The sequence below is a fragment of the Hippopotamus amphibius genome, chromosome 13 (genome assembly GCF_030028045.1).
Source record: "Hippopotamus amphibius kiboko isolate mHipAmp2 chromosome 13, mHipAmp2.hap2, whole genome shotgun sequence".
NCBI lineage: Eukaryota > Metazoa > Chordata > Mammalia > Artiodactyla > Hippopotamidae > Hippopotamus > Hippopotamus amphibius.
Window position 1 is genome coordinate 31,105,921 of NC_080198.1, and position 16,919 is coordinate 31,122,839.

General features: G+C 36.4%; 1 protein-coding gene across 1 annotated transcript in view; it reads left to right on the forward strand.

The window, feature by feature from the left end:
* The first annotated feature begins 4,555 nt into the window (after window positions 1-4,555).
* The window catches only part of DNAH12 (dynein axonemal heavy chain 12), a 194,244-nt gene continuing 181,880 nt past the window's right edge, over window positions 4,556-16,919 (forward strand). Inside the window, exons 1-3 of the mRNA XM_057706474.1 lie at window positions 4,556-4,738; window positions 9,490-9,571; window positions 9,772-9,798. Of these exons, the coding sequence (XP_057562457.1) occupies window positions 4,569-4,738; window positions 9,490-9,571; window positions 9,772-9,798 (279 nt within the window). The 5' untranslated portion in view covers window positions 4,556-4,568. The remainder of the gene's footprint in view (window positions 4,739-9,489; window positions 9,572-9,771; window positions 9,799-16,919) is intronic.

A 16,919-nucleotide genomic window follows, 5' to 3' on the forward strand; every position in this document is an offset into this window, starting at 1 on the left:
TAAAGGATTTGTATCCAGAATATAAAGAACTCTTACAACTTAATGATAAAAAGAGAAATAATCCAATTTAAAAACAGATAAAAGATCTAAATAGACATTTCATCCAAAAAGAAGATATGTTAATGGATGATAAGTACATGAAAAGATATTCAACATTATTTGTGTTTAGGGAATGCAAATTAAAACCGCAATGATGGACTTCCCTGGTGGCGCAGTGACTAAGAATCTGCCTGCCAATGCAGGGGATATGGGTTTGATCCCTGGCCGGGGAAGATCCCACATGCCACGAAGCAACTAAGCCCATGCACCATAACTGCTGAGCCTGTGCTCTAGAGCCCTCGAACCACAACTACTGAAGCCTGCGTGCCTGGAGTCTGAGCTCCGCAACAAGAGAAGCCACTGCACTGAGAAGCCCACGCACAACAATGAAGAGTAGCCCCTGTTCACTGCAACTAGAGAAAGTTCACAAGCAGCAACGAAGACCCAACGCAGCCTAAAATAAATAGATTAAAAACAAAAACCACAATGAGATACCACTATATACCCATCAAATACCTGTGATAAAAAAGATAGACAATACCAAGTGTTGGCAAGGATGTGGAGAAATTGGAACCCTTGTATTTTTCTGGTAGAAATATAAAATCTTTCAGCCACTTTGGAAAACAGTTTGACAGTTTCTTAAAAGGTCAAACATAGACTTATTATTTATCCCAGCAATTCCTACCAATGAGAAATGAAAATGTATGTTCATCCAAAGATTTGCACACGAATGTTCATGTCATGATTATTTCATAATAGCCCCAAAGTGGAAGCAATCCAAATGTCCATCAACTTGTGAATGAATAAACCAACTGTGATAAATCCATATAATGGAAGATCATTCATCAATAAAAAGGAATGAACTTCTTTCACATACTACGTATGGATGAACCTCAAACACATCATTAAGTGAAAGAAGCCAGACACAAAAGACCACATGATACATGATTCCATTTATATGAAATTTTCAGAAACTGTAAACCTATAGAGACCAAAAGCAAATCAGTGGTTGCCTAGGACTGGAGGTGGAAGTAAGAATTGACAGCATATGAGCTCAAGAGAAATTTTTGCAGTGATGGAGATGTTTTAGAACTGGATCTTGGTAATGGTTGCACAACTGTATAAATTTATTAAAAAACCTATTGAATTGTATACTTTAAAATGGCGAATTCTATAGTATGTAAATTTTACCTATAAAAAGCTTTTTGAAAAATGATATACATTGTATTAGTCAGGATTTAATGAGGGAGACAGAACCAGGAGATTGTATATATGCCGTGTATGTATCCATTGTTTGTATGTTTATATATATGGTTTATTACAGGGGATTGGCTTGTGTAACTGTAGGGGCTAGTGAAGCAAGTCCAAGATCTGTAGGGGCAGGCTGTCAGGAAGGGAAGAGCCAGAGAGGGGAGAGCAATTGTAAACCTAGCTGCTGTTTGGAGTCTAACTCAGGGCATGTCTAAAACTTTTTATTTATTAAAAAAAAAATCTACTTATTTAGGCTGTGCCAGGTCTTAGTTGTAGCATGCAGGATCTTCGTTGTGGCATGTGGGGTCTAGTTCCCTGACCAGGGATTGAACCTGGGCCCTGTGCATTGGAAGTGCAGAGTCTTACCCACTGGACCAGCAGGGAAGTCCCTAAAACATTTTTTTACAAACTTTTATTGAGATATAATTGACATACAATGAACTGCATGTTTTTAAAGTGTATAATTTGATATTTTTTTCTCATTAGTAATGTATATATAGCAATCCCAATTCACTCCACCCCTAAAACTTTTTTTTTTTTTAATTTTATTGGCTGTGTTGGGTCTTTTTTTTTTTTTTGCTGTGCGCGGGCTTTCTTTAGTTGCGGTAAGTGGGGACTACTCTTCATTGTGGTGCGCGGGCTCCTCATTGCCGTGGCTTCTCTTGTTGCGGAGCATGGGCTCTAGGTGCGTGGGCTTCAGTAGTTGCAGCACATGGGCTCAATAGTTGTGGCTCCCGGGCTCTAAAGTGCAGGCTCAATAGTTGTGGCGCACGGGCTTAGTTGCTCCGTGGCATGTGGGATCTTCCTGGAGCAGGGATTGAACCCATATCCCCTGCATTAGCAGGCAGATTCTTAATCACTGTGCCACCTAGGAAGCCCACCCCTAAAGCTTTTTAAAAGGACTTCCACTACAGGGCAGGTGGGAGGAAGTCACGGGAGGGAGAGGATATGGGGATATATGTATAATTACAGCTGATTCACTTTGGTGTACCTCAAAAACTGGTACAAGAGTGTAAAGCAATTATATTCCAATGAAGAGCTTAAAAAAAAAAGAAAAAGGACTTCCACTGATTGAGTGAGGCCCACACAGATAATCTCCCTAGATTAACATCAATTTATGGGGACTTGGATTACATCTGGAAAATCTCTTCACAGTAGCCCTAGATTAGTCTTTGATTGAATAACTGGGAGAAGGTGTGTGCATGATAAAAGTTTACTGTCCTCCCTTCAGCCTTCCTAGTTTAACCTAACCAAATTGACATGTCAAAAAACCATCACAGAAAGACAAATATCATATGATATTGCTTATATATGGAATCTGAAAAAATGGAACAAATGGACTTATTACAAAACAGAAATAGACTCACAGACATAGAAAAGAAACATGGCTACCAAAGGGGAAAGGGAGGGGGAGGGATAAATTAGGAGTTTTGTGGCTGAAATATACAACTACTATATATAAAATAGATAACCAAAAAGTACCTACTGTATAGCATGGGGAACTGTACTCAGTATCTTTAATAACCTATAATGGAAAAGTATCTAAAAAAAAGGATATATATATATCTGAATCACTTTGCTGTACACCTGAAAACTAACACAACATTGTAAATCAACTATATTTCAAAAAAAATTTTTAAAAAGAGACTGACAAAAAAAAAATCACATATAAGTGTTGTTTTCTACAGAAAGATAGTTTGCTTTTACAAGCTACGAGGAATTTCAGTTTGTTCTTTCACTGACTCAAATGACATTTTTAGAGGAACTACTGTTTGCCACACACATTGCTGTAGGCTATAATCTCATTAAAAAATTCTTTACATGCTGACTGGCACATAGAAGATGCTCAAATATTTGTTGAATGAATATGCTATCAATACCAGCAGGATTTATTCATCTACCAATTTTATATACGCACATGGTATTTGTGTAGGCTATTATCGTTTAGGTGGAGTATCCATTGTGCAGCTTCAAATAGCAAAGTTTCACATTTCTCTCTCCAAGCATACTCAAAAAGTCTACACATTTAAGACTTTTCTGCCAAAAATTTCCTGAAGGGAAAGTGCTGCCTAAACAAATACCGAATAGAGAAACAAGTTAAATTCTTGATTGGTTATAATATTTACAGGAAGGTCGCTATGGGGACACTTGAAGACTTGATCCTACTTGAGCGTGTTTACATAAATCTGTTTTCCAGCAGATTCAAATTTCCAGTCTTGCAGTTTTCCACAATTTGAAAATCCTGATTCCCTGCCCCTTCCAAAGGAAGGCAGGTAAAAAATCTTTCACCCACCCTCCACTTACTCGAGTAATGAATTATTGTTGTGACAGGTAATCCTAATCTGTCGCAGCTCAGCAACTGCCTCTCCAGGCAACATCTACCCAGTCTCTCCAGTTGCGACCGCGACAGTTTCCATGGCGACGACTTTGTTTCTACGCGGCAGGCGACCGCCCAGCTCGGCAGGAGCCGGTGAGGTTCCGGAGATTTCACCCCTCGTTTTCTCTCTTCCTTTCGCCACTGGAGCAGTTCACTGAACGCTTCCCTCTTATCTGAGCAGCCGGGAAGTAGTGAAAGCAGACAGGTGCTTTCTTGTCCTTATCTTTTCTCTTCACCCCTCTCCCGGGGCAGGAGAGTTTTAATTGGGTGCCAGCAGAAATAGTCTCTTTTTCAAGGCAGGAATCTCCAAAATGTGTGGGCATTCGCAGCAAATGCAGTTGATATCAAAGTTAATTGTTCAGCATTTATATGACATTTTAGATTTCTTATGCATTTAGTATGCCTATTTTTGCTTGATCATAGTATGGCTTTCTAGGAAGGTAGCAAACCTAAGATACAAATACCTGATGTTTTAAAAATATTAATGATGTTAAAGTATCAACTTTTTGGGGAGAGGGATTATACCTCAACAACTGGATTTTGTTGTGGTTGTGATATGCCTCCTAGGGAAAATTTGAAATCAAAATTTTAGAACTGTACAGGTATTTAGAGAGCATCTAATCCAGTTCCTTAATTTCATCCATGAAGAAACTGAAGCCCTCACTCACCGGGAAGTGACTGGCTTCATTTCTTCATAGCAATGAATGGTAGAACTCTAACAGGAAGCCCTGCCCATTTATCTCAACTGCCATCCTTAGGAGAAAGATATGAAGAGGCCTAGAATTTTGGGTATTGATATGTAAGATATGTTTTGGATATATCGAGGCTAGCTTTTACAATGATGGCTTTACGGACTTTTTCTCCTCAGAGTATAGAGTATTTTAATCTTTAGGGGACCAAGATGTCAGATACAAACAAAGCTGCCATTGCAGCAGAGAAAGAGGCTCTGAACTTGAAGTTACCTCCCATTGTTCGTCCCCCTGAAGACATAGGTGTTGACACTCCAGCACAAAGTAAGCTTCTGAGTTACAGAAGATCCAAGGAGCAGCAGAAGACAATTAATCAGTTAGTGTAAGTAGCATATTAGTAAATAATCCTTGTTTGGAATTTGAGTGAAATAATTAGTGTTTGTATTCTCATAAAAAGTGTATTTAGGTTGTTCATGGGCAAAATACCATCTTCAAATTCAATTAGGAAAACAATTGAAAAAGTAATTGTAATGGTAGTAAATGTTATATAGTGCATACAGTGTTTATTCTAAGCATTGTTTTTATTGTTTTACCTATACGTCTCACAACAACCCTACACTATGGGTACTATTGTTATTTTTATTTATAGATGAGTAAACTGAGGTGAAGAGAAGTTAAGTGACTTGCCAATGGTCTCACAGCCTGGGTTTGGGCCTTGACAGTCTGGTCCTAGAGTGCACATACTTTGAACACTGTGCTATTCCTCCTCGTGATAAATTATAACCATACTGGTCTCTGAAAGGAAAACCAAGTAACTAGGCCTCTACAAATAGCATTGCACTGGAGCAAATACTTAATAAAATATCTTGAAACTACTTGTATTTAAAAATTTTTCCTATACCAAAGAAAATGTAGTCTAACATGCTGCCCTTTCCCCTCCTATTTAGTGGAAATTAAAACTGATTTAGGTACCAGCTACCAAAGGCTGTAAAAAGGATGGTTCAGTCAATTCAACAGTTACTGAGAAATGTCTAGGTACCTCACTCTGCTGGGCTCTGGGGATAAATAAGAAGAAAAGGACATTGAGCTCATCTGTAAGATTTGAACCTAACACTGAATAGAGAATTTCTCTCTGGTGGATTTCTGCTTCTCTTTCTGCATTCTCTTTCCCTTTTTGGTCTGCCTCCTTTATACGTATATTTGCAACTAAGTTTTACTCTCTGTTACATTGTTGATGATCATATTGTTGCTAATTAAAATAATTTAAATTTTTGCTGATTTTACTTTCCTTATAATTAAACAGGTCTATTAATCATATAATGTATTTAGATTTACATTTTTATTGTGCATGTAAATCATACTTAAATCATATTATATATTAAATCAATCTTCTAATCATATTTAAATCCAAATATATGTTATATTAACTAATGGCAGTATACGTATTGTTAAATACCCTTTACCCCTTTCATTTCTAAGACTCTAATCAATGTTTCAGTAGACTTAGAGAATAGAGAAAGGGGTTCCTTAGGAGTTACATATTGTTCTTGCTCCAAAACCTTTCATAATCTCAGTGTCACATTGAACTACTTGCAGTTCCATGAATATATTATATTTTTTACATTTAGAGAAAAATAGACTTTACAGTTGCTCCCTGCAATTTCCTTCACTGAAAAGTATTTGCCTGAATACTTATGCTATTTATTCAAGGCTTAGTTTATGAATCACCTCCTCTGGAAAGCCTTCTCCTAATCTTCTTTGTGCAGCTTTAACCATTTCTACATATTCTCTTAGGTCTATTTAACAGATATTAAGTATCTACTGTTACCCAGACACTGTGCTTCTTACTAGAAAGACCACAGAGAAAACAACAAAAAGGACTATAGTCTTCCAGAAGCTTATATTCTGGTGGGAGGAGGCAGATAGTGAACACATTTAAGAAAAACAAAAAAAGAATATGTTAACCCTTTAGATAGTGATAGGTACTATGAAGAAATAAAGTAGTGGGATAGAGAGTGACAGGGAAGGTATTTCTAGTAACATCGCAGGAAAGTGCTGTGGAGATGATATATAGAGATCTAAAGATTTAAATAAATATGGGAACACCACTCTAGCAAAGGGGATAGCAAGCACAAAAGCCCTGAAATGTGAATGCTTTCAGTATGTTCTAGGAACTGAAAAGGTCAATGTCACTGGACTATCAGGGACCTGGGGAAGAGTATTATCAGGTGAAGTCTGTGGATAGAATTCCAGGAGTAAGGTGGGATGTAAGGAACTGGGCCCCCTGCTGGGACCAATTCCTGGAAACATTTGGCTGAGGAAAGATTGAAAATTATTTTGTAGCTTTCCAGATTCCCATGAATGAGCCACTTCTTCCTTGGCTGCTACCTCCCTCTTGATTCAGACCAGCCTTTCTCACCTTCTCCACATGTAGTCTCTTACATGGTTCTTTGAAATTACCCAGTTTTGTTTATTTATCTGTTTTTGATTGTTAACACAGAAAACAAAAACAGGGAGTGAAAAGGCTCCCTCTTATATTCTTCTCAGTTCTTTTTATTTATAGCAGTAGGAGAAAACACACTCCAGGAAATTATTGTTATATTAAAGGGTGACATTTATATATGAAGCGCTAAAGAAAGTTAGACATATTTATGTTGGGATCATTACAGTGCAAGATAGCTAGTGCCAACTAACATACCAAAGTATAAAGCAAATTCTTTGAAAGTATTGATCACTGAGAGCTAGGCTGCTCAGGGAGAAAATGATGGATGAAGGGAAGTCTGGCCTGGGTATTGACAATTAACAAAGAAGAGAGGAAGGAGGATATTCCAGGCACATTTTCTACTCTATGTGAGAAAGCCTTTGAATTTTGATTTAGTCAGGCTCAGTAAGACTCAACAGGGAAATGAGGCTACTCAAAAAAAGCTAATTCAGTCTTAGTCTGTTTTAATAAATGAAGAATGTCTAGAAAGTGGGAGGGAAATTTTTCCCTCTTTATTGGTCAATCAGTATTTGGAATTCTGGGCTTACACTATAGGAGGGTTATTGATAAACTGTTATAGCTACCAAGGAGAGTGAGGAATTCTGAAACTGCCTAATCTGAAGAGAACTGATTTGCTTAATGGGGAGGAGTATAGACTATGGCATTAGACAGGCCTGAGTTCATATCCCATCTCTGTAGCTTGTTAGCCATGTGAATTTGGCAAGTCAAGTAACTTTACATATCTTCATCTTCCTATCTGTAAGATGGAGATAATATTATAATAGTATCTCTTAGGATTTCTGTGAGAGTTAAATGAGATTCATGCATATAAAGATCTTAAGCCAATACCTAGAACATCATAAGCTCACCATAAATGGTAATTTTATTGATAGGAATGGTCGAAGGAACTAGATAGGTATCACTAAGTTTTGGAAGGGTAAAGTAGAAGAGGAATATAATTTTTTTTTATACAGCTCCAAGGAATAGAATTTAAAAGGATACAACCCAATAGAAGAAATTTGTTTCTAAGAATATGAGCTAGCTGACAATAAATTGGCTACCTCAGAAGGTGAGGAATGCCATCTCCCCTCACCCATCCTGGGTTACAACTGGATATTTTTGAGAGTATTCATGCATCAAATAAGGTACTGAACTAGACATGCAGAATCTTTTCCAAATCCACTATTCTGATCATTCATTCTACAGATATTTATTGACCTTGATGGACACTATCTAAGTGATATGGATAGAGCCGTGAGCAAAATGGACATGGCCTTGGTCTTTATGGTGTTTACTAATTTATGCTTTTATGGTTCTGGGCATCCTTTCCTTCAGATTCCTTTTGGTTCTCCTTTTGTCTCTGACCATGTCTCCTTTGTCTCCTTGAATTGTTCTTCCTCATTCCTGTCACACTTGGCATCCTTCAGTCTTCTCTCTGAGGTCTCTTTTCTTTTCCTTGTATATTTTCTGCATTGGCCATCTCTTCTAGTGTATTTAGCCTTTACAAACTGGTAGATTTGTCTTCCTAAAAATGTTCCCATGCTTAAAAACTCTCAGTGACTCCCCATTGTCTACTAAATAAAAAAGCTTGCTATTTGAGACCCTTAGCTAGATATTCCAGTCCACTACTCCAAACTTATCTCCGTCTGGTTCCATAACTTCTGGGCAGATTAGACAACTCCTTATTCTCAGTTTTTGCCTTTGATTGTTCCCTTGTCTTCCTGTTTCTTAGGGTCTTTGTCTTTTCAGATCCATCTGCCCAGGAAAGCCACATCTCCACCTGAGCTCCTCTTCTTCATTTCAGACTTATTGCAAATGCTAACTTGTTCACATAACCTTCATAGATACTTTCAGGTGGAAGTAAATTTGTCCCTCCTCTGAACCATCAGGGTCCCATACTTTTTATATGGGACTCTGATCTTATATTCCCACCCTTTCAGTTTATAAATTCCTTGAAACTTGTTGCTACTATATTTTAATAAAACCTAGTAGGGTATCTTACATAATACAAACATTCAGTAAATATTTGGTGACAGATGAATGGATTATATGATGATATAATTTTATTTAAAGAAGAAACTATATTTTATGGGTGATAAAGTCCTACATTCAAAATTGTTTATTGAGCACCTACTATGTGTCTGGTGCTGTTCTGAGCATTGGGGATAAGGCAATGAATAAAACGGTCTACAACATATAATATGTCAAATGGTGGTAAGTACTACGAAGCAAGGTAAGTGAGGATAAAAGGGATGGTTAATGAAGGAAGTGCTACCTAATGTAAGGGGTAAGGGAAGTCTTCTCTGACAGTTTGGCGTTTGAACAGAGATAATACATATAAGGGCCCACATGCATCAGGATTAACTTAAAAATTGTCAGGATTAACTTAAAAATTGTCATGTTAAAATTGAAAATTATTGATTATTATTTTTAGTCTCCTTTTACATTATACATGAATAATTTGAAAATTAAGGACTCATTGATAATGGTAATGGAGATTTATTTCTTATAGAAAATTCAATAAGATAAAGAACTCCTGAATATCTCTTCTTTAAGTATAGTTGAAAAAATGTTCAAATTCTAATGTTTTAATAATATATCTTAATGTTATATTCAGGAGAGTCATACATTTTTCTAACTATAAATTTCAGAATTGAAGGAGCCAAAAGAAATTTAAACAGAACACTGGATAAAAGAATGCCTTTATCACCAGAGCCAGATTACCCTCCAACTGTAGGTTTATATTTTCTCTTTAAAAAATGTATCCTTATACTGTTTTAACTCTTATTTTAAGTCAATCTCAATGTAACTAGTAGTTTAAAAGAATAATACACATATTTAAAACTATTTATATTTTTGATTTAAAAAATTTAAAATTACTTTAAAGACTTTCTTCTTGATTTAAGTATGCCTTGTTTGTTTGCTTTTGACAGATGACCAGTGAAATTAAAAAGAAAGGAGTAAGTTCAATTTTTTATACTTTTTGTTTTGAAATGTTCAAATTACTACAAAGACCACCTGCTAAATTCCATCCCAGAGAAGAAAGAAATTTAGAAACAGATTATTTTCTCTTTGTCTCATTTTAGCTATTCCAAGTTTTTTGTTTTTTAAAAATACTCCTCCTCCCTCTTCCTCCCAACTTTTCTGGAGACTCTGGCTGTGGATTTGCCTCTTTACTAGATGTAAGAACTGATATAAAACAACCCAAAACATTTATAAATATTTAATGTGGGGCTGGGTGAACTGCAAGATATTTTTGTATGTGTGTGTTGAGCATCCTCATTCTTCCTCCACAGTTTTTGCCTTTAGTGTCTTACAATCTAAAATAGGTAGCTGGGTGTGAAACAGTAATTCATTCTTAAACCCACTGTTCTTGGCAATCTAGCTTCTAGGAACTCCACCACTTCATCATTAATGTCATCAATGACCACTAGTTGACAAATGCAAAGGATATTTTTTCAATATTTCTCTCACTAGACCTCCAGCTGACTTTGAAAAACTTTTTACTTTTAAATAATTGAACACACATATCAGTGAAACAGAGTAGATGACTCAGAAATAGATACACACAACTATAGCCAAGTGATTTTTTACAAAGGTGCAAAAATCAGTTCAATAGAAAAAGGATAATCCTTTCAACAAATGGGGTGGAGCACAAACGGACAACCATAAAAAAACAAAAGAAATAAACAACAACAAAACCCCCAAACCTCAGCCTGAACATTGCACCTTGTACAAAAATTAACTAAAAATTTATCATAGATTTAAATGTAAATCAAAACTATCAAAATTTTTTAGAAGAAAATCTAGGACTAGGTTAAGAATTCTTAAATATGACATCAAAAGCACAATCCATTTTAAGGACCTAAATGTAAGATTGGAAACCATAAAACTCCTAGAAGATAACATAGGCAGAATATTTTTTGACATAAATTGTAGAATTTCTTTTGGATTGGTCTCCTAAGGCAAAGAAAACAAAAGCAAAAATACACAAATGAATAAACTCAAAATGGATTAAAGACCTAAATGTAAGGCCAGACACTGTAAAACTCCTAGAGGAAAACATAGGCAGAACACTCTATGACATACATCAAAGCAAGATCCTTTTTGACCCACCTCCTAGAATCATGGAAATAAAATAAAAAATAAACAAATGGGACCTAATGAAACTTAAAAGCTTTCACACAGCAAAAGAAACCATAAACAAGGCAAGAAGACAACCCTCAGAATGGGAGAAAATACTTGCCAACGAAGCAATGGGCAAAGGATTAATCTCCAAAATATATAAGCAGCTAATGCAGCTTAATACCAAAAAAGCAAAAAACCCAATCCATAAATGGGCGGGAGACCTAAATTGACATTTCTTCAAAGAAGACATGCAGATGGCCAACAAACACATGAAAAGATGCTCCACATCACTAATCATTAGAGGAATGCAAGTCAAAGCCACAATGAGGTATCTCCTCACACCAGTCAGAATAGCCATCATCAAAAAATCTAGAAACAATACATGTTGGAGAGGGTGTGGAGAACAGGGAGCTCTCCTGCACTGCTGGTGGGAATGTAAGTTGGTACAGCCACTATGGAAAACAGTTTGGAGGTTCCTTAAACAACTAAAAATAGAACTACCATATGACCCAGTAATCCCACTACTGGGCAAATACCCAGAGAAAACCAGAATCCAAAAAGAAACATGTACCATTCATTGCAGCACTATTTACAATAGCCAGGACATGGAAACAACCTAAATGCCCATCAACAGATGAATGGATAAAGAAGATGTGGCACATATATACAAGGGAATATTACTCAGGCGTAAAAAGGAAGGAAATGGAGCTATACGTAATGAGGTGGATAGACTTAGATTCTGTCATACAGAGTGAAGTAAGCCAGAAAGAGAAAAACAAATACTGTATGCTAACTCATATATGTGGAATCTAAATTAAAAAAAAAAAAAGGTACTGATGAACCCAGTGACAGGGCAAGAATAAGGATGCAGATGCAGAGAATGGACTGAAGGACACAGGGTTTGGGGGGGGGGGTGGGAGGCGAAGGGGAAGCTGGGATGAAGTGAGAGAGTAGCATAGACATATATACACTACCAACTGTAAAACAGATAGCTAGTGGGAAGTTGCTGTAAAACAAAGGGAGATCAACTCCATGATGGGTGATGCTTTAGAGGGCCGGGACAGGGAGGGTAGGAGGGAGTCGCAGGAGGGAGGGGATATGGGGATATATGTATAAATACAGCTGATTCACTTTGGTGTACCTCAAAAGCTGGTACAAGAGTGTAAAGCAATTATACTCCAATAAAGAGCTTAAAAAAAAAAAAAAACCAAAAGGCAAAAAAAAAAAAAAAAACCCAACAAATGGAACCTAATTAAACTTACAAGCTTTTGCACAGCAAAACTATCAACAAAATGAAAAAAGAACCTATTGAATGGGAGAAAATAGTTGCAAATTATATGACTGATAAAGGGTTAACATCCAAAATACATAAACAGCTCGTAAAACTCAATGTCAAAAACACAAACAACCCAATTAAAAAATGAGCAGAAGACCTGAGTAGACATTTTCCCAAGGAAGACATACAGATAGCTAACAAGCACATGAAAAGATGCTCAGCATTCATTCATCAGAGAAATGCAAATGAAAACCACAGTGAGATATCACCTCACACCTGTCAGAATGGCCATTATTGAAAAGACCACAAATAACAAATGCTGGTGAACATGTAGAGAAAAGGGAGCCATTGTATGCTGTTGGTGGGAACATAAATTGGTGCAGCCACTATGGGAAACAGTGTGGAGGTTCCTCAAAAAACTAAAAATAGAACTACCATATGACCCAGCCATTCCATTTCTGGGTATATATCCAAAGAAAACAAAAACACTAATTCAAAAAGATAAATGCACCCTAATGTTCACAATAGCATTATTTACAATAGCCAAGACATGGATAAGGAAGATGTGAAAAAAATATATATATATATATTCCATTACATATATATATGTAATGGAGTACTACTCAGCCATGAAAAAGAATGAAAATTTTCCATTTGCAACAGCATAGATAAATCTGTAGGGCATTATGCATCAAGAAATGTCAGACAGAGAAAAATAAATACTATATGTTATAACTTATATGGGGAATCTAAAAAGTAAAACAAATGAAGGAATATAACAAAACAGAAACAGACTCACAGATATAGAGAACAAACAAATGCTTACCAGTGGGGAGAGGGAAGGGAGGAGGGGCAAGATAGGAGTAGGGGATTAAGAGATACAAACTACTATGTATAAAATAAATAAGCTATAAGGATACATTGTATAGCACAGGGAAAATAGAGCCTATATTTTATAATAACTTTAAAGGAATTTTAATCTATAAAAATTTTGAGTCACTATGTTGTACATTTGAAACTAATATATATTATAAATCAAGTATGCCTCAATTTGAAAAAGCACAATCCTGGACTTCCCTGGCCATTCAGTGGTTAAGACTTCACACTTCCACTGCAGGGGGCATGAGTTCAATCCCTGGTCAGGGAACTAAGATCCAGTGTGCCATGTAGCACAGCCAAAAGAAAAACAAAAAGTACAATCCATAAAAAACCAATAAATTATATTTCATAAAAATTAAAAACTATAGCTAGGTGAAAGATTCTGTTAGGAGGATGAAAAAGCAAGCTACAACCTGAAAGAAAATGTTCACAAATCACATATCCAACAAAGGACTTGTATCTAGAATATTTAAGAACTCTCAAAACTCAATAGTATGAAAACAAACAATCCAATTAGAAAATGAGTGAAAGACATGACATTTTACCAAAGAGGATTTATGGATGGCAAATAAGCACATCAAAAGATGTTCAACATCATTAACCATTAGGGAAATGTAACTTAAAACTATGATGAGTTATCACTACATACCCATTAGTATGGCTAAGATAAAGAATAGTGACAATTCCAGCTGACTTTTGACACTGCTGAATATTCATTTCCTTTTAAGTTCCCTTATACTTGTTTTTCTGGTTTCTCTGTCATCTTCATGGGTTTCTCTTCCCTGCCTGACTGTGGCCAACTGTTCTTTTTCCTTGAATCTTCCTGGATGATTCTCTTCTTTTCTGATTTCTGATTTTACCTTCCGTTCTTTGATGACTCCCATGGATTTTGATGCACAAATACCTCAAATTGAACGTGTCAGAGAAAAGGAACTTATCAGCTTCTTCCATAAGACTTCTCTTCCTCCTTGTTCACTATTCTAATTATCACTATTTATCCCAGTCACTCATGCTTAAAATACCTGTGTCTTAACTTTTCTCCCCCTCTCCAGCTACCCACCTGACTACAATTAGTCCCCAAATGCTGCGAATGCTTCTCCAATCAGTCCTCTTCTTGTCCTAGCCTTAGATCAGGCCTTCACCCTATGCCTTGACTACAGTAGCCATCAGTGGCTTCCCATAACCTATAGAATTAATTCTTAATGTACATGCAAGGCTTTCTGTAATATGACTCCTATGTATTCTCCTGCCTCTTCTCTTGCCACTCTCTGTATCATACGTTTTGCTTCACCTACATAGGCTTGCTTATTCATCCTTGAGGAGATATAACATTTCTTACCTCACTGCTTTTGCCCAGCACTTCCCCTCACCATCCATGCTTCTTTTTACCTGTCTGTCTCTACTTCATCCCAGTTACCATCCCCAGGAAATCTTACCCTATTCCTATAGGTTTGGATACATGACTTCTTCTTTGCTCCTATTATACATTGTTCATTTTTATTATTTTACTTAGCACATTGTTTTTTGGTATTCCTTTGATCTTTTTATGTATTAAAATGATGTATTTTCTAGTCTTGAGGCTAGGAATTGCTTCTTAAATATCTTTGTGTCTTTAACAACTGTAGTATTGAGTACCAATAGTGAATACTCAATAAATGCTTGATGAATTAATAAATATAAACACTTATGTTCAGTAAAATACAACAGGTGTTGTGACAGAAGTATGAAGAGACCACAGTGAGGGCATAAAGTAGGATGTTTTCAAAAAAGACTTTGAAAGCACATGGTTTCACTCAGAAAAGTCGGATATCTTTTTGCTAAAGGAAGAATGTATACTCCAATTGTAAGGGTCAAATATATATATATTATAGGGTAATTTGGTGCTGTTTATTGACATGGCTAAGACTGAGAAAGGAACGGTTTAGAAGCTGGGAGATTGAGATCTCTTTTGGCTATGCTGAATATTTCAGGAAGAGCTGAGTTCTAGAGATATAGATTTAGAACAGATCAACATATATAGTTGATATTTATAGTCACAGGACTAGGTGAGATCACCTAGGGGGAGAGGCAAGAGAAAGAGTGGGGAGAAGATCAGATTCGTTACTAGACAGAGTCAGTCTGTTGAGGGATTGGGGATCACCATGAGACTTTTAAGATCAAGCAGCATATTATAGAATAGACAGAAAATGACCCTCTAGAACAGGGGTCCGCAAACCCCTGGCTGTGGACCGCTACCGGTCCATGGCCTGTTAGGAACTGGGCGGCACAGCAGGAGGTGAGCAGTGGGCGACTGAGCTAAGGTTCATCTGCTGCTCCCCCATCGCTTTCCATTGTTCTCATTACCGCCTGAACCACTCCTTCCCGCTTGCCAGGTCCGTGGAAAAATTGTGTTCCATGAAACCAGTCTTTGGTGCCAAAAAGGTTGGGGACCCCTGCTCCAGAAGAATTTTGGAGCAAGCAACTAATTGAAAAAAAAAATTTAAGTAGGAGACAAAAGAAAAAATGTTCACCAGGCCATTCCTTTAAAAAAAATCTTTTATTTTGAAATAATTTCAGACATAGAAAAATTGTAAAGAGTACAAAGTATTCCTCTATATGTTCACTTGTTCCCATAATGTTAATATTTTTGCCTGAAACAATGATTGCTATGGATACTAATTTTTCCACCATTCCTTGTATATTTTTAGTTGGAATTTTGTAGTAAGGAAGAACTTGATCCTTTTCCTTTCTTCCTTTCTTTCTCCCTTCCTTCCTTCCTTCCTTTTTCTTTCTTTCTTTCTTTTTCCTTTCTTTTTCTTTCTTTCTTTCTTTCTTTCTTTCTTTCTTTCTTTCTTTCTTTCTTTCTTTCTTTCTTTCTTTCTTTCTTTCTTTCTTTCTTTCTTTCTTTCTTTCTTTCTTTCTTTCCTTCCTTCCTTCCTTCCTTCCTTCCTTCCTTCCTTCCTTCCTTCCCTCTTTCTTTCTTTCTTCTTTCTTTCTTTCTTTCTTCCTTTCTTTCTTTCTTTCTTTCTTTCTTTCTTTCTTTCTTTCTTTCCTCATTAATTCATTTATATCAGTATGGACTATGGAGTCTTGTAGCTATTGAATTTAATGTATTATTACTATGGTTTATTTTGATGTTCAACTGCCCCAGATGTGGCCAGTGGGAGCCCTTCAAGTTGACTGTTATATTCTTTTTAGTTTATCCCATCATTCTTTGAGCTCTTAGGCTTTGACACAATAAGATGTTCCAGGCTTATGCTGTACTTTTCCTGTTCTAATCCTGGAATCAGTCATTTCTCCAAGGATTCCTGGCTCTTTTTAGTAGAGAATGGTATTTAGAAACCGTGACATGAGTGTTAGCTGTGTTCCTGAGATGTAATTCTTGGCTCTCTCAGCAGAAAGAGCCAGGAAATTATCTATCATCTATCTATCTATCTATCTATCTATCTATCTATCTATCTATCTATCTATCATCTATCCTTCCATCGTCTATCTATCTTAAAAACCATGACTTTATACTTATGGCTCCTATTACAATTCAATATCACTGGGTTCATTCTAGTCTTCCCTCTTTCTGTATTTGTTGCTCCTTTCTGTCACAGTCAGAAAGCTAGCTTTTATGAACCACACAGTATATTTACTTATATTGTTAAATTCTAGAATACACATAAACAGTTTTTAAATTGCTAACTCGTAACATGTGAGAAACCTACTCACTGTAGTTCAATATTTGTCTGTAGTTTTTTAAAAAAAGTATTTATTTATTTATTTGGTTGTACCAGATCTTAGCTGCAGCAGGCAGGCTCCTTAGTTGTGGCT